Here is an 18,090-nt window from a genome sequence, read left to right as displayed (position 1 = left end):
GACCAGGTTTTCAATAAAATAGTCAGTTTCAGGGAGAGGGACAGTTTACATATATTTAAGGCTTTCATAATGTTTTTGCCTGAATTGTAATAAGTGAACAATTGTTATATTTTAAATAATAATAAGTTGTCAATAGATAAAGTATTGTTGTCAGGCACTTAGGACATAAAGTTCTAAGCACTTTATGTCCTAACTCAGTTCCCGTAACAATTCTTTGAGGTAAATTTGCTCTGTGTCTGTCTAGACCTTTTTGAATGATTTATATTCTAATGGTATTTATTAAATACATAACTTTTCAAGAAAAATTTTAATTCCAGGAATGATTTTAGGAATAAGAGGGTAAGTGGTGTATAACTTTGCTGGATTTAACAAACTTGATGTCCCAAGCCTCTAATGAATGAATGCCAAGTATTCATTGAGATTGAACACATTTATATTGAGCAGTCGTCACTACATGTGTGATTCAGCTTAAGACCCTATAGAGGTTACAAAGATGAATAAGGAATGTTTACCTATTAGGGTAAATATAATGTGGGCACCATCTAACCTGCTTTCTGGTACTCTTAGGTTGGTAGCTACCCATAACAAAGTGATGTGTTAAATTATCCCTCGCCAGTCCCCCCAGCCAACCAGCCTCGAGTTTCCTCCACTGCCTTCCACCCCATGGTATTACCGGCTGATTCCTCACCCAGATACTGACTGCAGAGCAACTGCAAGAGTCTTTGGGCTCCTGAACCACAGTTTGGAAATCATTGAGTTACTGAGGACTTTTGGTTGATTTCACTATTATATATTTTCCAGTTTTTAAGTGAATGTGGTAAGAGGAAGGGGTCAGAGAGGACATTTTTACAGTGGTTGAAAATACCAGATGGAGTTTCTTGGGTTTTGGTGAAACTGAGGATTCATCTATATTTAAGAATGATAATGTATTGATATTACTGCTTCTCAGATGATAGGAAAACCTAATTAGAAGTAATGTATAATTTCTGGAAAGTGAGGCAGGGTAACGATAGTTCAGCTCCTGGTTTTTGAAGAACTCCTTTATATTATTGCCTGTACCCTTCTATCCTCCTTGTGATGGAGACTTTGAGATCCAGAGAGGATAAGTGACTTGCCTGTGGCAAAATACAGATCAGTGACAAACCAGGTCAGTGTCCAGGGCATCGTGGATTCTAGCTCTTTCATGACAAAATAATAATCATGCTGATTCCTTAGATATACACAGCACAGTCTTGTGTGCCAGGTGGTTTCATGTCATTTCATGAACATTGCACAGCCCTGGCAGGTAGAAATTATTAATCTATTTTGTAAATGTGAAGATGAAGCTTCAAAAAGGGTCCAATTTGGAGTGAATTAAGTAGCATCCAAGCCTTTTGACACTTTTTGGACAGTCCTCTGCCCGTGAACCATGGCTTCTCTTGTACACTAGGGGGCAGCAACGCATTAGCGTTGTTTTCTGAATTTTGGGAAGATGCATGTCACATAGAAGGCAGTGACTAGATTTGAAAAGTAGAGTTTGTAAGGAGCATGTTCTAGAATCTTTTATTTTAAAAGGTACCTATAGTATCTGCCTACAGCTGATTTTCTTTTTTCCATATACCTACTGTACCCACATTGACACTTAAATGGAAATGGTCGTTATAAACAAGATAATAAGTGTGGAGAGAATGAGCTGGAACCGGGGCATGAATTTGGTGTATAAGTTGAATAGTTTGTGCATAAAATTATCAAACTCACGTTCAGGCAATTAAGCATTCCTGAAAGTCTGAAGTGAAACTTAAGACATTGACCATATATATTTTTTAATTTAAGGCCCAGATTTAGATATATACACACACCTTTAGGATCCATGTGGCCATGGGTTTTAGGTGCAGTAGTATTTTAATGAGGCCCTGGCATTTCCAATAGTCAGCCTCAACCAAATTTCCAATAAGCCCTCCTCATGGAAACTCTGTGCTACCAGATAGAGACTCTTAGTGGGAGCAGGATTGCTCAGGGAGCTTTTTCAAACCTACACAAACACAATGCACAGGTGCCCACACACACCCACAAATACATATACTAAATTCTAGCAAGGGTTTTAGAAGAAAACAAATGTTTATGGTTGAAAACCACTTTTCAGAAATATAAAATGCCACAGCAAAGTAAAAGTAATAATTTTGCAACATGCCCAAAATCATCCTCAGGGACCACATGGTCCTTGTTAAACATTTTCTTCTCGTGAAAAGGCCAGGATGAACGGTAAGGTGGTGAGTGTGTGTCCACTCGGGTGTGTGTGCGTGTTCCTCCTCATCAGTGCAGCCACCGGAACTGCGGGGTGTGCCTCAGACACAGCTTTTGATGCTTCGTGAACTGTATTCATAATTCTTATTGCCTTGTTTCATTGATCTAATCCCCTTGTGTTTCCCAGAACATCTCGCTTTGCCTCATTCCCTGAATACTTGGTAGTGCAGATAAAGAAGTTCACTTTTGGTCTTGACTGGGTTCCCAAAAAATTTGGTAGGTATCTTTTGCATGCTTTTGCTTGTAACATCAAATTAGCTATTTAAAAAACATGGCATGTGAAAGAGCCCATGTGGCTGGCTGCCAGAAACAGTTTCATTTCATTCTTTTTCCGTGATTCCCACTTTTCTCTTTTGAAAGATAAGAATATATGATAAGCACTGATAGTAAAAAAAAAAAAAAATTATTGCCACATGCTAACCCATCCCTCTAATAATGGGTTCTGGAATGACCAGATTCTAAGAGTGAAAACAGGAGCCTCACGTTATCAAACCATGCTTCCCGAACTTGAACAGATCTTGGTAAAATGCAGGTGCTGATTCAGCAGGTCTGGGGGTGGGAGGGCCCAGGAGTGCTTTATTCTAATACGTTCCCAGGTGATGCTGATGCTGCTGGTCCGAAAACCACGCTTGGAGGTGCAAGTAATTGAAAATATACTCTCTTCTTAGCATCTCGCCTCTGCCTCTGAAGCAGGCACGTGTGGCTAATGACATTTGCTTAAGTCATATGCATTTTGTTAATAATAACATGAGTACAGTCAGTTGTATTAAAAAGTCAAGAAAGGGACGTGACTTTGGCTGAAGTGGGCTTTCTTCTTGCTAATCTTAAAGGCCCTTGACCATTGTTAGAGGTTAGCTTTCCAGACAATGCAGAGGAACATTTTCTCCATCATCTCGATTGAATATCAAGGTGTTCCTAGGCTGTCCTCAGGGCCGTGGAAGGATGTACAGTTTTACCCTCTGATTTCTCAAGCAAGTACTTCAGACTGTTTGCCAGTCTTTTAAAGTTTTTATGTTTTTGAGCACTTAAAAAACAACAATCAGTCCCTATGCTGGTTAATTAAGCACTCATCTGCTCATCTGAAGGCGATAAGTAAAAAGAATGTAAAGTCGAGGGAGTGATTTCCCAGAAACCTCTGGCACTAACAGTTTGCATAGCACTTGTTTCCACGTGGCATTATGCAGCGTGTGAGCCTGTAGTTTATCCTGCTTCTCCTGGTGGAATAATTTTGTGGGCAGGGAGGAGGGCAGAGGGCAGGCTGCTTGTCACTCAGCCTTTCCTCCTTGGACCTGAGAGAGAAAACTGACTTCTCAAGACTTTGAACTGCTTTGGAAACAGTTTTCTTATTTTTCTTTGTCCTTCGAATGTCGGTAAAGGATAAAAAACTCAGATCAGATTTCACAGTCTTGCTGAAATTAAAGCAGCCTCAAAGCTTTCTTTAATGAACCTGAAATTTTCTGTTGAGGAACAGTTGTATTGATTTTGTTGGTCAGACATTGTGTTTGATTTTGCTGTCTGATGAGATTTAAATTTTTTTTTTAACTAAGCCTTTTCTTTGGGTGGTGGTTTTAAAAATAGGATTTACATACCTAGCATCATAATTGGTTTTGGGGATAGTATTTTCAGGTTCTGTTTGCAAGCCCGAGAGACATGTCCTCTGCCAACATTTGAACCCATTTTCCACTAGGACCATATCCGAATGTGTGCAGTTATAAATCTCAACAGGTTGTTAGACTGATACATTTTGTATTTGAGTAAGTCAACACAATGACAACTGGGCTGAGAAGTTAAAAAAAAAAAAGTTCCTCAAGACGAATACATTTGAGGTTCAATTAATTTCTTTAAAGCTTCATTCTTTATTACCTTAGGTAGAATAATCACAGTACCCATCATGATCTGAGAAAAGGCATAAACTACAGGTTGCAAACTCAGATGCCTAATAAGGACAGGGTGATAATGTAAATAAAAGAAGTAGGCTGGGTGTAGGAAACAGCGATAGCAGTCTTGGTCTTTCTTGGGTGTTCCCATTTTGCATGAAGACGTGGATTAGGAAAACATTTCTCTGCCATAAGAATCAGAATAGCACAGATATGATGCTCAGGGTCGTGGGAGTGGTGGGTCTGTGACGGACGGGCACGGAGGGTACCCGGTGCCCTAGAGTGGGAGCTAAAGATCAGCCCCAGGCGGTTGTTGCCGCGTGAGACTCTGCTACAGGTGTTTGTTTTTCAAAATAAGTTGGAAATCTGGACTTCTGAATTACATTTTCCAATTTAAAAATTGGAATTTGTTGCCAACATTTTAAAAACATCAAGCAGAAAGTGTCTACAAGTGTTCTATGGGCTCCCAGTTTTCAACCTCTGGTTTCCCTCGTTTGTTCTTGTTCAGTGTGAAACCCTGCCTCTGTGTTTCCCCTGACTCTGCATTAAAATCCTATCAGTCTCAATGAGTCTTCTGGTCCCGTGATTTACTCCAGGGAACTGTAAAGCATCCCTTGGCTCTGCCTAGACACTTGTGCATAGAGTTGATGGTGTTGGATTTAGGAGGTGATTGTGGGTATTTGGAGAGCCCAGTGAATATAATCTCTCTCGTTTTGCAGATGTCTCTATTGATATGCCAGACCTACTTGATATCAACCATCTCCGAGCCAGGGGGTTACAGCCAGGAGAGGAGGAACTTCCGGACATCAGCCCCCCCGTAGTTATTCCTGATGACTCAAAAGGTACCATCTTCTGCTAGGAGGACCTTCTCGACCCCTCCCCCCTCCTGTGCTGGAATGGTCCCTTTTCTTCCACCACTCCCTTGTCCCTTTTTGCCTTCCTGTGTTGCAACCCACTGTGGACACACAGAAGTGAAGCCTGGCTGCAACTGTAAGCTTACAGTAGTCATGGGGAGAGGCACAGAGACCCATCGTGAGTGGTCGAAATGGGCCCGTGGAAATCACTGGCAGCAGAGGGCAGCAAATCTCCAGAAAGTTTTTAGGTTACGTTGCCTCTGACTTTGCCTCCCTCCCTGCCTCCCTCTTTCCCCTAATGGGCCTGTGGGGAAGAGAAGGGGTGTGTTTTCAGTGGGCTCTTCGTCTGGGGGAGCTGTATCCTTGGAGTACCTTTAGAGAACCGAAAAGGGAAATTCAGCCACGTGTGTTGGTTTTAAAAATCTTGCCCATGTCTCACCTCCCCATCTTTGTCACTGCTTCATAGCAAGGGAGCGGTTTGGGTTTCTCTTACTCTCTGAACCTTAAAGTAGTCCTTGTTCAAAATACTTAACTTTTAAAGGGAAAAGGACATGCAAAAAATGATTGCCTTTGTGAGTCCAGAAGCAGTGTGGAGAAGTCTTGGTTTCATTATTAGCTCAGTTATTCTGGTGAAATCACTTTCATTCTGGCTTTGTTTGCCCACCTGTTTACTGTTCACCTTCGTAATGAGTTAATTAGGTACATTAGCTAATAGTGCCAGATGGCTGGGGGCCCTGCCACCACAGGATTTCCATCAGCTGAGCAGTGTATATTATTGGTGACCATGTTGGGGTAAGGTGAATCCAGGAGGAGCAAGCTAGGATTCAGCGTCGGCACCTGTGTTACATTATTCTCTAAATGCTAAATTACAGAGGACGGAGAGCAGGGAAGGGGCCTGTAGGTGGGGCAGCCTGGGTTATGTGGGGTACAGGTGGTTCATTAAAGAGGTTCTAGAAAGAAGAGATCAGTCTTGAGTGTCAGAGAAATACAAGATGGTTTATTACCATTGCTCCTGCTTTCTCTCATGTTCAGTAACAGTCCTGGTTTGTAATTATACAGAGTTCTTAGAAGTACAGGGAGAGAAATTATTTAGTTCAATAAGATGATAAGCAGAGCGTCTTGTTTATCTGCTCTAAATGCCTGAAACCTGGTATTCTCCCTCCTTCCTGGAATGACTTTATGTCGTGCAGGCTGGGGTGGTCTGACGGGGGGACGGAGGGGCTGACAACAGTGTGGGATCTCAAGGGGGGGGGTGGTGAGCAGGTGCTCCGGATTAACTCTTTTTCTTTCTCCAGAACACTTTGCCGTGGTTTGGTCTCACTTCCCTCCCTGTCCTTTAATTTCCAGATCGCCTGATGAACCAGTTGATAGACCGTATGTATCTTTTATGTTTTTTTCTCAGTGTCCTACTGTTGTTACCGGTCTAACTCATTTATCTGTGGGATTCAGTAAAGGGGCATTGTTCTGTACCTGTGTATGTGCAGCTTTTCCGGGTGGGCACAGTCCTTGGTCTGCAAGTTGAGGTAGCAGCAAATCTAAACCAGTGACATGGTGATTAGGTGGCCCTGTGGTTCAGGAGAGTGAACATTAGTGTGAGAGCGAAGCAGCCCTGAGCTGGAATCTCAGCTCTGCCATTTGTGACTGTGTGATCTAGAATCATTGACTTAACTTCTCTGAGCCTCAGTTTCCTCGTGTGTGAACGGGGGATAATGATGCCATTTCTTCCCTCTTTGGCCCCGAGTAGGCCTCCTTCTGCAGTGATGGCACAGTGGCCTGTCACTTTTTCCACTCCTGCTTCTGGACACATAATGAAGGTCTACCACTGACAGGACGTGGTAGTATTAATTAATACTCTTAAGGGTGTTCGTTCCATCTGATTGTTTGTCAATTTTGTAGTCGTTTAGTTCTTGTAATTACCTGTGAGAGTTGATACTCTTGATTTTCTAAAGAACATGAAAAAAATAACTATTTATAGTGAATATTTAGATATTAATTAGCAGGAAGGAGGAGTGTGTAACACAAAATACTCTGAATCTTCTTGTCTACGAAGCCTTTCTGGAGACACTGTTGTTAATGTAGAAGTTCAAGGGTTTTACTTTGCAAACGCTTTACGTGTTCGATCACATGGCTTAGACCTCCCTATTTCCTTTCTGGGGCCAATTTTGATTTGCTGATTGCTGGGAAAGGCTGTTAGGGTCAGCGAGCGTCATGGGCGAACCATTGCCTCTGTAAATAATCTGATTGTAATGATAACAATATTTTTGAATGGTTACCATGAGTCATGTTGAGTTTATTACTCCATAAATTCTTTCAACTGTATTTAACTGTACTATTAATACAAAGCCCAGATTCTTGTTTGAATGTCACGGTAAGAGTAGGTGACCTTTTATAGAGGATAAAACTGAGACCTAGGAAAGTTCAGAGACCCAAGAGCTAGGACCAGAGCCAGGGCTAGGCATCAAGCATGCTTTTCATGTCACTCGACCTTTTCTGGAATGTGAGGAGTTTCGATGCCCCTGACCCTGCAGAGAGCCGGCCTCCAGGATCTTGCCCCAGGGGAGGTGATGGGTGGTTGGAACTGTGTCAGAGCCTGTGTGACAGTGAGCGTTCAGCCATTTTCCATTTTCCCCCTGATCTAAGCCTGCTGTCTTATCAGCAATAACCTATGTTCAGCAGGAGAAAACAGTATTATCTTGGGTTAATTTACATTTATATCCTACCTTTCTCAGATATTTAAAAGGAATAACTTTGATTATTTTCTTATTCTAAAGTGAAAAGATATGTAGAAATTATGGATTGGTGAAAACAGTCATCTCTGGTTTCAACTATAACCACTATTAACATTTGGCATCTGTCCTTCTACTGTTCTTTGCCTGTGCCTGGCTCACTGTATTTTCCCCAAAATGCAATTATACATTTTCAATTTAATATACTATTATATACATGCATACATTTATTAAGCTGCATTACTTTAACTGCATTCTGGGGAACAGGGTCTTTTACAAGGTGTTGAAAAGTATTCTGTAGAAAGAGTTTCATAGTTTCTTTACCACAGGAGTCTTTTTTGTTGTTGTTACTAAAATTTTAAAATATTTTTAATATTTTATTTGACTGAAGTATAGTTGATTTACAATGTGTTAGTTTCAGGTGTATAGCACAGTGATTCAGTTATACATATATATATATATATATATATATATACACACATATATATATATTCTTTTTTTAGATTCTTTTATAGGCTACTGTAAAATATTGAGTATAGTTCCCTGTGCTATACAGTAGGTCCCTGTTGGTTATCTGTTTTATATATAGTAGTGTGTATGTGTTAATCCCAACCTACTGCAGGAGTCTTTATTATAGGACTTTAGAATTTTCACTACATTAATGCACACTGTGAATTTCTAGAGAGAATTGAGAATGCAGGTTTAAAAAACTTATTTGACCATGGAAGTCCCTTGTTTTGTGGTTCAGTAATTACGTCTCTCTTAGAACACTAGGATTCTCTAGAACACATTTGGGGAACCACTGCTGTCCTACATCATTGCTTTCTTAAAATTTTATCTTGATAGGATGTTTTGTATATCCTCTTGAGAGAGAACTTTGGTAAATACATTTTCAGTACAATTTTTGTAGAACAGATGTCTCTGTTCTTCAGTTCTTCTACTGATTGCTGTCTTTGGCAGAGTTTTCAGTAGATTACAGACCTCAGGACATGGAAAATATAAGGGGTACGTTTTGTGTTCCTGTTCCCTCCCCACCTTTGGTATAATTTGAGAGCACTTTGTAGGTGTGTATGTGTACACACACACGGACATACATACACACCCATGTACAAGTATACATATGCATACAAGCATGTATATGTGTGCATACACATACAGATCTATATTTATGTCTGTGTATCGATAAACACGCACCTCTCTACCAATATCTATATATTATTGTGAAAAGAAAACAAAATCTGTGTCTAAACCGAAGTTAGGTTTGTAAAGCAATCTTTTTTAATATATTAAATATATACAATTAACAAACACATTCTTCTGTCATAACATTGGGCTCTCCATTTCTCAGAGCTGATTATATTCTTTGATTGCTAATATATCTAAAAGCCTGCTATACCCTTCTGTGCGATTTAAGGAATAGGCTTTTTGGCCTGTAGATAATGCTTTTCTCTTCAAATTTCAGCAGTCCATAGGAGAGGCTGCTGTAGTGGTCTTGAGAGTGATGTAAGAGACTGAAATGGTGCTGGGAATACACTAGATCTCCCCATAGGAAATTAGAGGGTTGTTTTTCAGTGCTTGGATTGTTCAGGTAATTACCATGGTTCCTATTTAGGTCAAAGATTAAAACTCAACTCAAATAGCTTAATATTTGGATGGCTTAAAACAAAACACAGTTAAACCACCATGTACATGTTAAACAAAATAGCCCGTTCTTTGGGCAGCATGTGGATAAGGGGCGAAGAGAAGCTAAGACAAGAAGAATAGGGTTGACTTTTTTACACCAGAATATCCTGTGTGCTCTGTAGCATCGGACATCGATGAGTCATCGGTGATGCAGCTGGCCGAGATGGGTTTCCCTCTGGAAGCGTGTCGGAAGGCTGTGTATTTTACTGGAAATATGGGAGCCGAAGTGGCCTTCAACTGGATCATTGTTCACATGGAAGAGCCAGGTAGGTGGTCAGAAAATGGGATGGCTTTGGAATCTGATGTGATCCTCAGTGATGTTAACCCTTGGTCCTACTGCGTCCTCTGGATGTGTCCCAGAAAATGACCTTTCAGCTCATAATCTGCTGCATGAGGCTGGGGGATGGTTATTTTGCCCATGTAGCAAAGTCACAATCTTTGTCTTTCCTCCTTTTTTAAATAATAGCTTTGTTGAGATTAATTCACCCTTTTAAATTGTATAATTCAGTAGCAAAAAGACCATTGGAAAGATATGGGATAAACTTTTAGCTATGAGGAGGACTTGAGATAGAAAAATGTGCATGAAGAAATAGGGGCTGTTTAGTTAGCTTTTACTGTTATCCACTTTATTAAGCTGTAATTCACATACCATATAATTTCCTCATTGAAAGTGTACATTTCAGTGTTTTTTTTTAGTAGATTCGCAGAGTGGTGCCACCATCACCAGTTAATTTCCAAAAAGAAATTCTGTACACGATAGCAGTCCCTTTCGCATTTCCCCTGCTCTCTCCAGCCCCCGACAATCACTAGCCTACTTTCCGGCTCTGTGGATTTGCCTGTTACGGATGTTTCATATAAATGTAATCATACAATATGAGATCTTTTGTTTTTGGCTTCTGTCACTTAGCATAATGCTTTCAAGGTTCATCTATGTTGTGGCATGTATTGGTACTTCATTCCTTTTTACGGCTGAATAATAGTCTGTTGTATGGATGTACTATATTTTATTTATCCTTTCATCTGTTGGTAGACATTTGGGTTGTTTCCACTTTTTGGCTATTATGAATAATGCTGCTATAAACGTTTTGTGTACAAATTTTTATGTGGACATGTTTTCATTTCTTTTGAGTGGAATTGCTGTGTCATATAGTAACTCCACATTTGACTTTCTTAGAAACCACCAAATTGTTTTCAACAGTGGCTGTACAACATTCCCATCAGCAATGTATGAGGGTTCCAGTTTCTCCACATCCTCACCAACCCTCGTTGTTATTGTTTTTATTATACCCAATCCATTGGATGAGAAGTGGTATCTCATTGTCGTTTTGATTTGCATTTCCCTAATGGCTAATGATGAACATCTTTTCATATGCTTATTGGCCATTTATGTATCTTTGAAGAAATGTCTCTTCAAATCCTTTGCCCATTTTTAATGAGGTTATTTGTATTGTTGAATTCTAAGAGCTCTGGATACAGGTACCTTATCAGATGTATGATTTGCAAATATTTTCTCCCATTGTGTGGGCTGTCTTTTCACTTTCTTGATAGTGTCCTTTAAGCACAAAAGTTTTTAATTTTGATGAAGTCCAATTTGTTTGTTTGTTTCTTTTGTCACTTGTGCTTTTGGTGTACCTAAGAAACCATTGCCTAACCCAAGGTCACAGAGATTTTCTCATATGCTTTCTTCTAAGAGTTCTGTAGTTTTAGCTCTGACGTTTAGAGCAATGATCCATTTGGAGTTAATTTTTACATATGGTGTAAGGTAGGGGTCCAACTTTATTTTTTTTGCATGTGGATATGTAGTTGTGTCAGTACTATTTGTTGAAAAGACTGTCCTTTCCCCTTTGAATGGTCTCGGTAGCCTTGTTGAAAATCAGTTGACCATAGGTATGTGGGTTTATATCTGGATTCTCAATTCTATTTGATTGGTCTGTTGATCTATATGTTTACCCTTATGCCAGTACCAGACTGTCCTGATTATTTTAACTTTAGGTCTTTTTTCTTCTTAGCTCTAAAATGTTGTTTATTTCAAGACCCCCCAAAAAAGAAAAGGGCCTGAGTGTGATTCTTTTCCCCAGATTTTGCCGAGCCGCTGACCGTGCCGGGTTATGGAGGAGCAGCTTCTGCTGCAGCCTCTGCTGGACTGGATAACCAACCTCCGGAGGAAACTGTAGCTCTCATTACCTCCATGGGATTCCATCGAAATCTGGCTCTTCAGGCGCTACGAGCAACGGTAAGCCTGGGAGACTGTATGTGAACACCTTCTTCTTGTTGGAGGTAGTTTGTGTTTTGTCAGTAGAGACTGAAACTTTCCAATGTCCTTTGATCGTTTTGAATCATGTCTGTCTCATGCCATACCCCACCACGCCCCACAAAGATTTATTTGTGTGTAGTATATATAAAGCTAAAATAAATGATTGAGGGAATCATACAGAGATTTTAAGAATAAGGAGATATTTTAAAAAGGAGGGAGATAATACACGGGGGGCAAGTTGACCCAGCTGAAAGAAACTCTGTATCATCTTAATATTTATAAGCATGAGGTCAGAGACTTGACTTGGAGCTTGCTTGTGGCCCTAGAGCAAAGAGGGATGCTTGAGATTCTGTGTTCAATAAGGCAGTTCTTTTGGAGAAATGGTGCTTTTCTGATACCAAGACCTTGGAGCAATGTCTCTCAAAAGTCCTCATAGAGAAGTCTCCTTGGAATTCTCTGCTTTCGTTTCTCTCTACAGAGAGAGAGCGTTTTTCAGGTATTTGTGAAGTCCTGACATTATCAGGAAAGAAGGGACCAGGAAACGGGAGGGTAGACGGAACCGTTCCTTTTGCAGTGAAGATATCTGTTTAGTATTGAGGGAGGAAAGTACTTTTTTTTTCACACCATAATCCATTTTTGAGTGGATATCTGCTCCTAATTCCTTCTTGCTTATCCTGACTGGTTGCCTGCTGAGGTCCCTTGCTGAGGTCACAGCGGCTCTCTCCTGGTTCCGGGCAGTGTGGCTGGAAAAATCTGTTTCCCTTTAAAATGCTTGAAATGTCTCAACCAGAGTTTGTTTATGCGGGGTACTTGCTTATGCCCCAGTTATTTTACTTGCTTGACTGTTTAATTGGAGAGTCTAACTACATCTAAACAAATTCTTTAGCTCACCAAGTGATACCACAAAGGGAGAAGACAGAAATGTTTTTATGATCCATTGATTTGAATTACATGGAGTTCAGTTTAAAACAATGTAACTTAACTAACCAGTGTCGTCATCATTAATCAAGGCATCAGTCTTGTCTCTCCTGCAGTTCAACCACTTTGCCAACATTTAGGAGAGGAGCTCTGACACAGTACTCATGTTGGCTTCCCTCTACCCTGCATGGTTATCTGTACAAAATACAGTTGGTAGAGAAGATAGCGTGTGCGATTAGTGTGGCTTTGGAAAAGGCTGCACTGAAACAGATGCCTTTCTCTTTGGCATTTTGCCTCCCGTCATTATCAGCATCAGCCCACAGAAATGCCGAGCTAAGACTGATATGGGCTTTGCAGTGCTCTGCTGCTGTGAGCTGTTTTCCAGCGAATCCAGTTACAGACCTCGGTTGGGAGACTTGCAGAATGTCCACGGAAAGTGTGTTTCATATGCAGGGTCAGAGCTTCTTACTCAGAGGCACTTAGGACTAATGAATTCAAGCCTCCTGTCCTATCTGCTTGACATCCTGGTTCAAATGGTCAGGATATAATGAGGCCCCGGGACTGCTTACATTGTAAAAATGTTTTGTTTTATTAGAATAGTAACCTGGAAAGAGCACTGGATTGGATCTTTAGCCACCCTGAGTTTGAGGAGGACAGTGACTTTGTGATCGAGATGGAGAATAACGCCAACGCGAACATTATTTCTGAAGCCAAGCCTGAAGGACCTAGAGTCAAGGATGGATCTGGAAGTAAGTTCTTGACTTAGCGATTGTCTGAGCAGTCGTGATTGTACATTCGGTTCGGGCCCTTCCCTCCCACTCCCGAATATTAAAACCTTTGCCATCATTTAAAAGTTAGCACAGATCCCAGCTTCTCATAAGTGGTGCACTTGGCCACTTTGCATAGGCCAGGGTGATCTGAGGAAGTCTTGGGCGGACTCAGTCATGTCACCTGGTAGTGTGTGTGCCTCAGTTTAGTGCCAGCTCTGACTCTATCATCTGAGGTGAAATTTCATCGGGGACCATACACGTTTTTGTCCAAAAGAGAGCATTTATTTTCGTGGTGGTATTTTTGAAGAGTTGAAAAGCAGTCTTATAACCTTTACCCTGTCGTTGCTCATGATCATTTTCTGAAGGGCTGTCAGGATGGCAGGAAGAGGTGCCGTAGGCCCATGGGGAGCCTTCCATCAGCGAACACTTACATATGTCACTCTGTGCCGACTAGGGCTCTAAGCACTTTACCTAAGCACTCATTTAATCCTCACCACACCCATTTTACAGGTGAGAAAACAGAGGCATAGAAAGTTGAGGTAACCTTGCCCAAGGTCACATAGCTCATCAGAGGTGGAGCCAAGATTCAAAGTCAGAATCCATGTTCTTCAGCCCCGTGATACCCTTCTTCTCGGGCTGTGCTTGCCTACAGGGTCGGAGCCCGGCGGCCGTCAGCTCCTGCGGTCAGGTCCCAGCCTGCTTGGCTCTCAGTGTTATCTCCTCTGCAGCCCCAGACCTACAGCTCACGTGCCTGCTATGGTACCACACCACCAGCCTGCTCATCCGTCCTCAGCCGTCTTCTCCCTACTTCCAGGCCTTCGTTCAGGCTAATCCTTAGCTGCGAACTGCCCCTTTTTTCCCATCACAGCACACTAAAATCCTCATCGTTATTCAGAACTTGGCCATAGATTCCATTTCTCTGGACCACTTTCCCAGGTTCTTGTCATAATTGGTCCCTCTTTACCTCACATGCTGGTAGTAATTATACCAATATTAACAGTCCTTCCACTTGTGTCACGTTTCATCTTCACAGTAACCCTGTGAGGTAGGTACCGTTATTATCTCCATGCCACAGATGGAGAAACTGAGGCAGAGAAGGCAAAGTAACTTGACAAGGTCACTGTGCTGGTGAGAAGTAGAACCGGAATTCCAACCCAAGCAGCCTACCTGCAGAGCCCGTGCCTGCAGCCACTGTAACGTAGTGTTTGTTCTGTTATTAGCAGTATCAGATTCATCTTGAGATAAAATTAGTTGGGTAAATACCTGTGTCTCCCAGCTGACTGGGAGCTCATGGAGGACAGAGGCTATTTTACTTTTATAAAGCTTGTGGTGTCCAGTGCCTAGAAAGTATCAAGTAAATAATAATTGGATTTAATTAAATTTACCATAACAGCATTTGCTCCTATGATCGTATGGCTGTAGCTCTACTCATTAATGGTCTTACCAGACCTAACACATATGTATTGATACAGCTCTAGAGACAGAGAGGGGGAGGGAAACTTTCTTCTTCTTTTATAGAAAATAGGAATTTCTTCACTGAAGTTGTTTTAATCCAACTAGACTGGAAAAGGATGAGCTGGAGTTCTCCCGACTTCCACATTCATCTAAAGGGTCTTGTATTACTTTTTGGAAATCATTGGCTTGCTTGAAACATTAAAAGCTGTTATGGACAAGCATTATTCAATAATTCACGAGCAGGACTTATTATGTGTTACATGTCCATCGGTTCACTCCTTCCTTGATTTTCAGTAATGGACTCTTCTTTAGGGAAGGTGAGTTCTTGCAGAAAGAATAAACCACAAGATGGGGCCGCTGTAAAGCTGCCAAGGTATTTGGCTGCAGAGGGAAGGAGAGTCTGATCGTTAGGGTTTCCTGTCTTCTGATGGAGCTTGGAGGGACCAACCATTCTCTCAGAGATGGTCATTAATTATACAGAACAGCCACATCCTCTCCCCAGGCTTACTGAACTCAGAGTGACCTGCACGTATTCCTGGTTTTTGAGTTGCATCCTTGAGTAGGATGTCATGATGATGTTTTTGAGCACCCTTGAATTTAAAGGCACTCTGGGCCAAACTCTATGGCTTTACTCCTCATTGCTCCCAAATTTTGGCACTTATGGGTGAGGGTGGGGAAGGAGACAGTGATGCACTATGAGAAATCACATATGGGATATGCAGAATCTAAGGGCAGCAGGAGGTGAAAAATTTAATTATGAAAAAAGCATAAACCACCCTAACTCACCAAATGCATTCTGCACTGGATTTTATAGAAGAACAGACGTTTTTAAAGTAACTTTTCCATCAGTGTGTCTGGCCCATGGGAGGTGATCAAGTGAATGATTGAATGAAGAATTAAATGAATGCCAGCCAGGTGGTAGTGGTCACAGGGATAGTTTTTTAAATTACCTCTACTAAGTACCATTTGGAGGAATTAGCAGTGTACTGTTGCATTCTATTCTATTCCCTTTTCACAGGAAAGGGAAAAGATGATTTCTTGTACTTTGCTGCATTAGCACCTGAACTCATATGTCACTTTTTTTCCTTTTACAAAAATTAACATTTATGTTGTTTCTTTTTCTTATAATTAAAAGGATGTATAATAATTTTAGCAACTGGAGAAAATACAGATATAGGAAAAGAGGAAAACAAAAATTACAATCCTGCTACCCGGTCATAACCCAGTCACTGTTAAATGTTTTGTGTATATTCTTTAGACCTTTCTTTGCAAATATATAAAAATGAATATAAAAATGTATATAAGAATATAGCATTCTATTCTATACATGCTATTTAAAAAATTTGAAGTATAGTTGATTTACAATATTATATTAGTTTCAGGTGTACAACATAGTGATTCAATATTTTTATAGCTGACACTCCACTTATAGTTATTACAAAATAATGACTATATTTCCCTATTCTGTACAAGATATCCTTGTGGCGTATCTACTTTACACTATACGTGCTATTTTATAGTCTGCTCTTTCTGTAACTGTGGGTGTACTTTATGTAAATCTAGGCCATTGAACATATATTAATATTCCATTGTACCATAATATATATACCTAATCTTAGGCTAGTTGTTGTTTAAATAAAAGATGATTTCAGAAAGAGTTTTAAATAATGGGGTTATTTGCACATTTGGAAGGTGATGGCAGTGATTTTTAAATAACACATTTCTTAAAGGATGAATGCAGTTCACAGAAGTACAACAAATGCCTCTTTCAATCTCTATCCAGGCAACAAACATTTGTTCAGCTTTTCAGTTTCTTTCATTTCTTCCCTCCTCCACCCCCTCCCTTCCTTTTTTCTCTATTAAAAATAATGCTGTAATGAACATTCTTGAGCTCTCCCTTATTATTTCTTTAGGGTAAGTTTCTGGAAGTGAAGTTTTGAGGTCAAAACTGCGTATTTTTGAGATGTGAATACAGATGATCCCATCACCAACCTCCCCACCCCCTGCCCCGCCCAAAACACAGCCCTGCGCTCCTGGTTCCCTGTCCTTCCCAACAGTGCTGTTGGCCGAGCACTCTTCATGTGTTTTATATCTTTATTGCCTAGTTGTTTTTCTTGTGTTAACCGCTTCCTCATTTCCTTTGCCCATTTTCCCATTTTTATTGAGGTTTTTAGATTTTTCTTTATTGATTTGTATGAGAGTTTCAAATACTGTAAATTAGTTTGGGAATACCTCGTAGCTTTACAATATTGAGTTTTTCTGGCCAGAAACATGTTACCCTTTTCCTTTGCTTTGTATCCCCCTTCTCCCACCCCTGCAGAGCTATACGGTTTTCTCTATAAACATCTGCCTTTTTGGTTTAGTTCTCAGAATTACATTTTCTGTGTTACTTATGAATAACATTTTTCCCCATTATATTTTCTCAATTGTTCCTGCTGAATTTTGGAAAGTTCCTGGTCTTGTAATTGGCCATTCTCCAGGGATTTGATTAGAATTACATTAAATTACATTAAATTCATAGGTTCCACTCCGGGAGATGCGTATTCTGTGTAGGTGAGTTGTTTGCATTCCCCAAACATTGTTTTTGACCTTTATTTTGGTTGGTGAATTGGCTTGGACATTTGACTTGGGGGTAATGAGGACAATTTAAAGGTTTAGGTGATTTCTATTTAGGAGCAAAATGGAGAGCCAAAACAGACAAACCAAGTAAAACCAACAACAGGGTTTTCAGGGTTCTTTTGTAAGTAGCAGGATTGCTGAGCCAAACTTGTCTAAGCAAAAAAGGGTGTCTTGTAATATAAAAGCTGGAAAGTCCCAGGAAGACTTGACTCTGGGCATGCCCTTGACTCCAGGACTCAAGCCCTTTTATATGAGTATATCTCTTGCCTCTGGGGTTGGTTCCAGTCTCAGACAGGCTCTTCCTCATGGCCACAAGATGGCTGCCAGTGCCTCCTACTATTGTATCTTTCCAGCAGAAAGAGTCGTGTCCCAGAGTTCTCAGCAGATGTCCTGGGAATGTGAGAGTCTGTCGTGTACCCTCCCCTGTTGTCATGTCTGAGCCGAGAAGGGAAGGGTTGGTCTCTTCAAAGCACTGGTTTGAGTGTGGGCCTAGACCATCAGAATCAGGGTCACCTGAGAACTTGCTGGAGATGCAGATTCTTGGACCTCACCCAGGCCTACTGAATTAGGCCCTCCAGGGGCGGGCTTAGCGAGGTGTGGTTTAACAGACCCTCCAGGTGGTTCTAATTCAACTTAAATTTGAGAACCACC

The 18,090-nt window shown here is 40.8% G+C and overlaps 1 protein-coding gene across 1 annotated transcript in view; it reads left to right on the top strand.

Moving 5' to 3' along the window:
• USP13 (ubiquitin specific peptidase 13) overlaps nt 1-18,090 on the top strand; it is a gene marked incomplete at its 5' end in the record, with an annotated part of 125,987 nt that overhangs the window by 80,854 nt on the left and 27,043 nt on the right. Inside the window, 6 exons of the mRNA XM_082840541.1 lie at nt 2,411-2,499; nt 4,880-5,002; nt 6,362-6,388; nt 9,546-9,689; nt 11,502-11,656; nt 13,191-13,344. Of these exons, the coding sequence (XP_082696667.1) occupies nt 2,411-2,499; nt 4,880-5,002; nt 6,362-6,388; nt 9,546-9,689; nt 11,502-11,656; nt 13,191-13,344 (692 nt within the window). The remainder of the gene's footprint in view (nt 1-2,410; nt 2,500-4,879; nt 5,003-6,361; nt 6,389-9,545; nt 9,690-11,501; nt 11,657-13,190; nt 13,345-18,090) is intronic.

This window comes from Leucopleurus acutus, assembly GCF_964270905.1.
Source record: "Leucopleurus acutus genome assembly, chromosome: 5".
NCBI classification, from domain to species: domain Eukaryota; kingdom Metazoa; phylum Chordata; class Mammalia; order Artiodactyla; family Delphinidae; genus Leucopleurus; species Leucopleurus acutus.
This window is presented reverse-complemented; position numbering and strand designations above follow the sequence as displayed.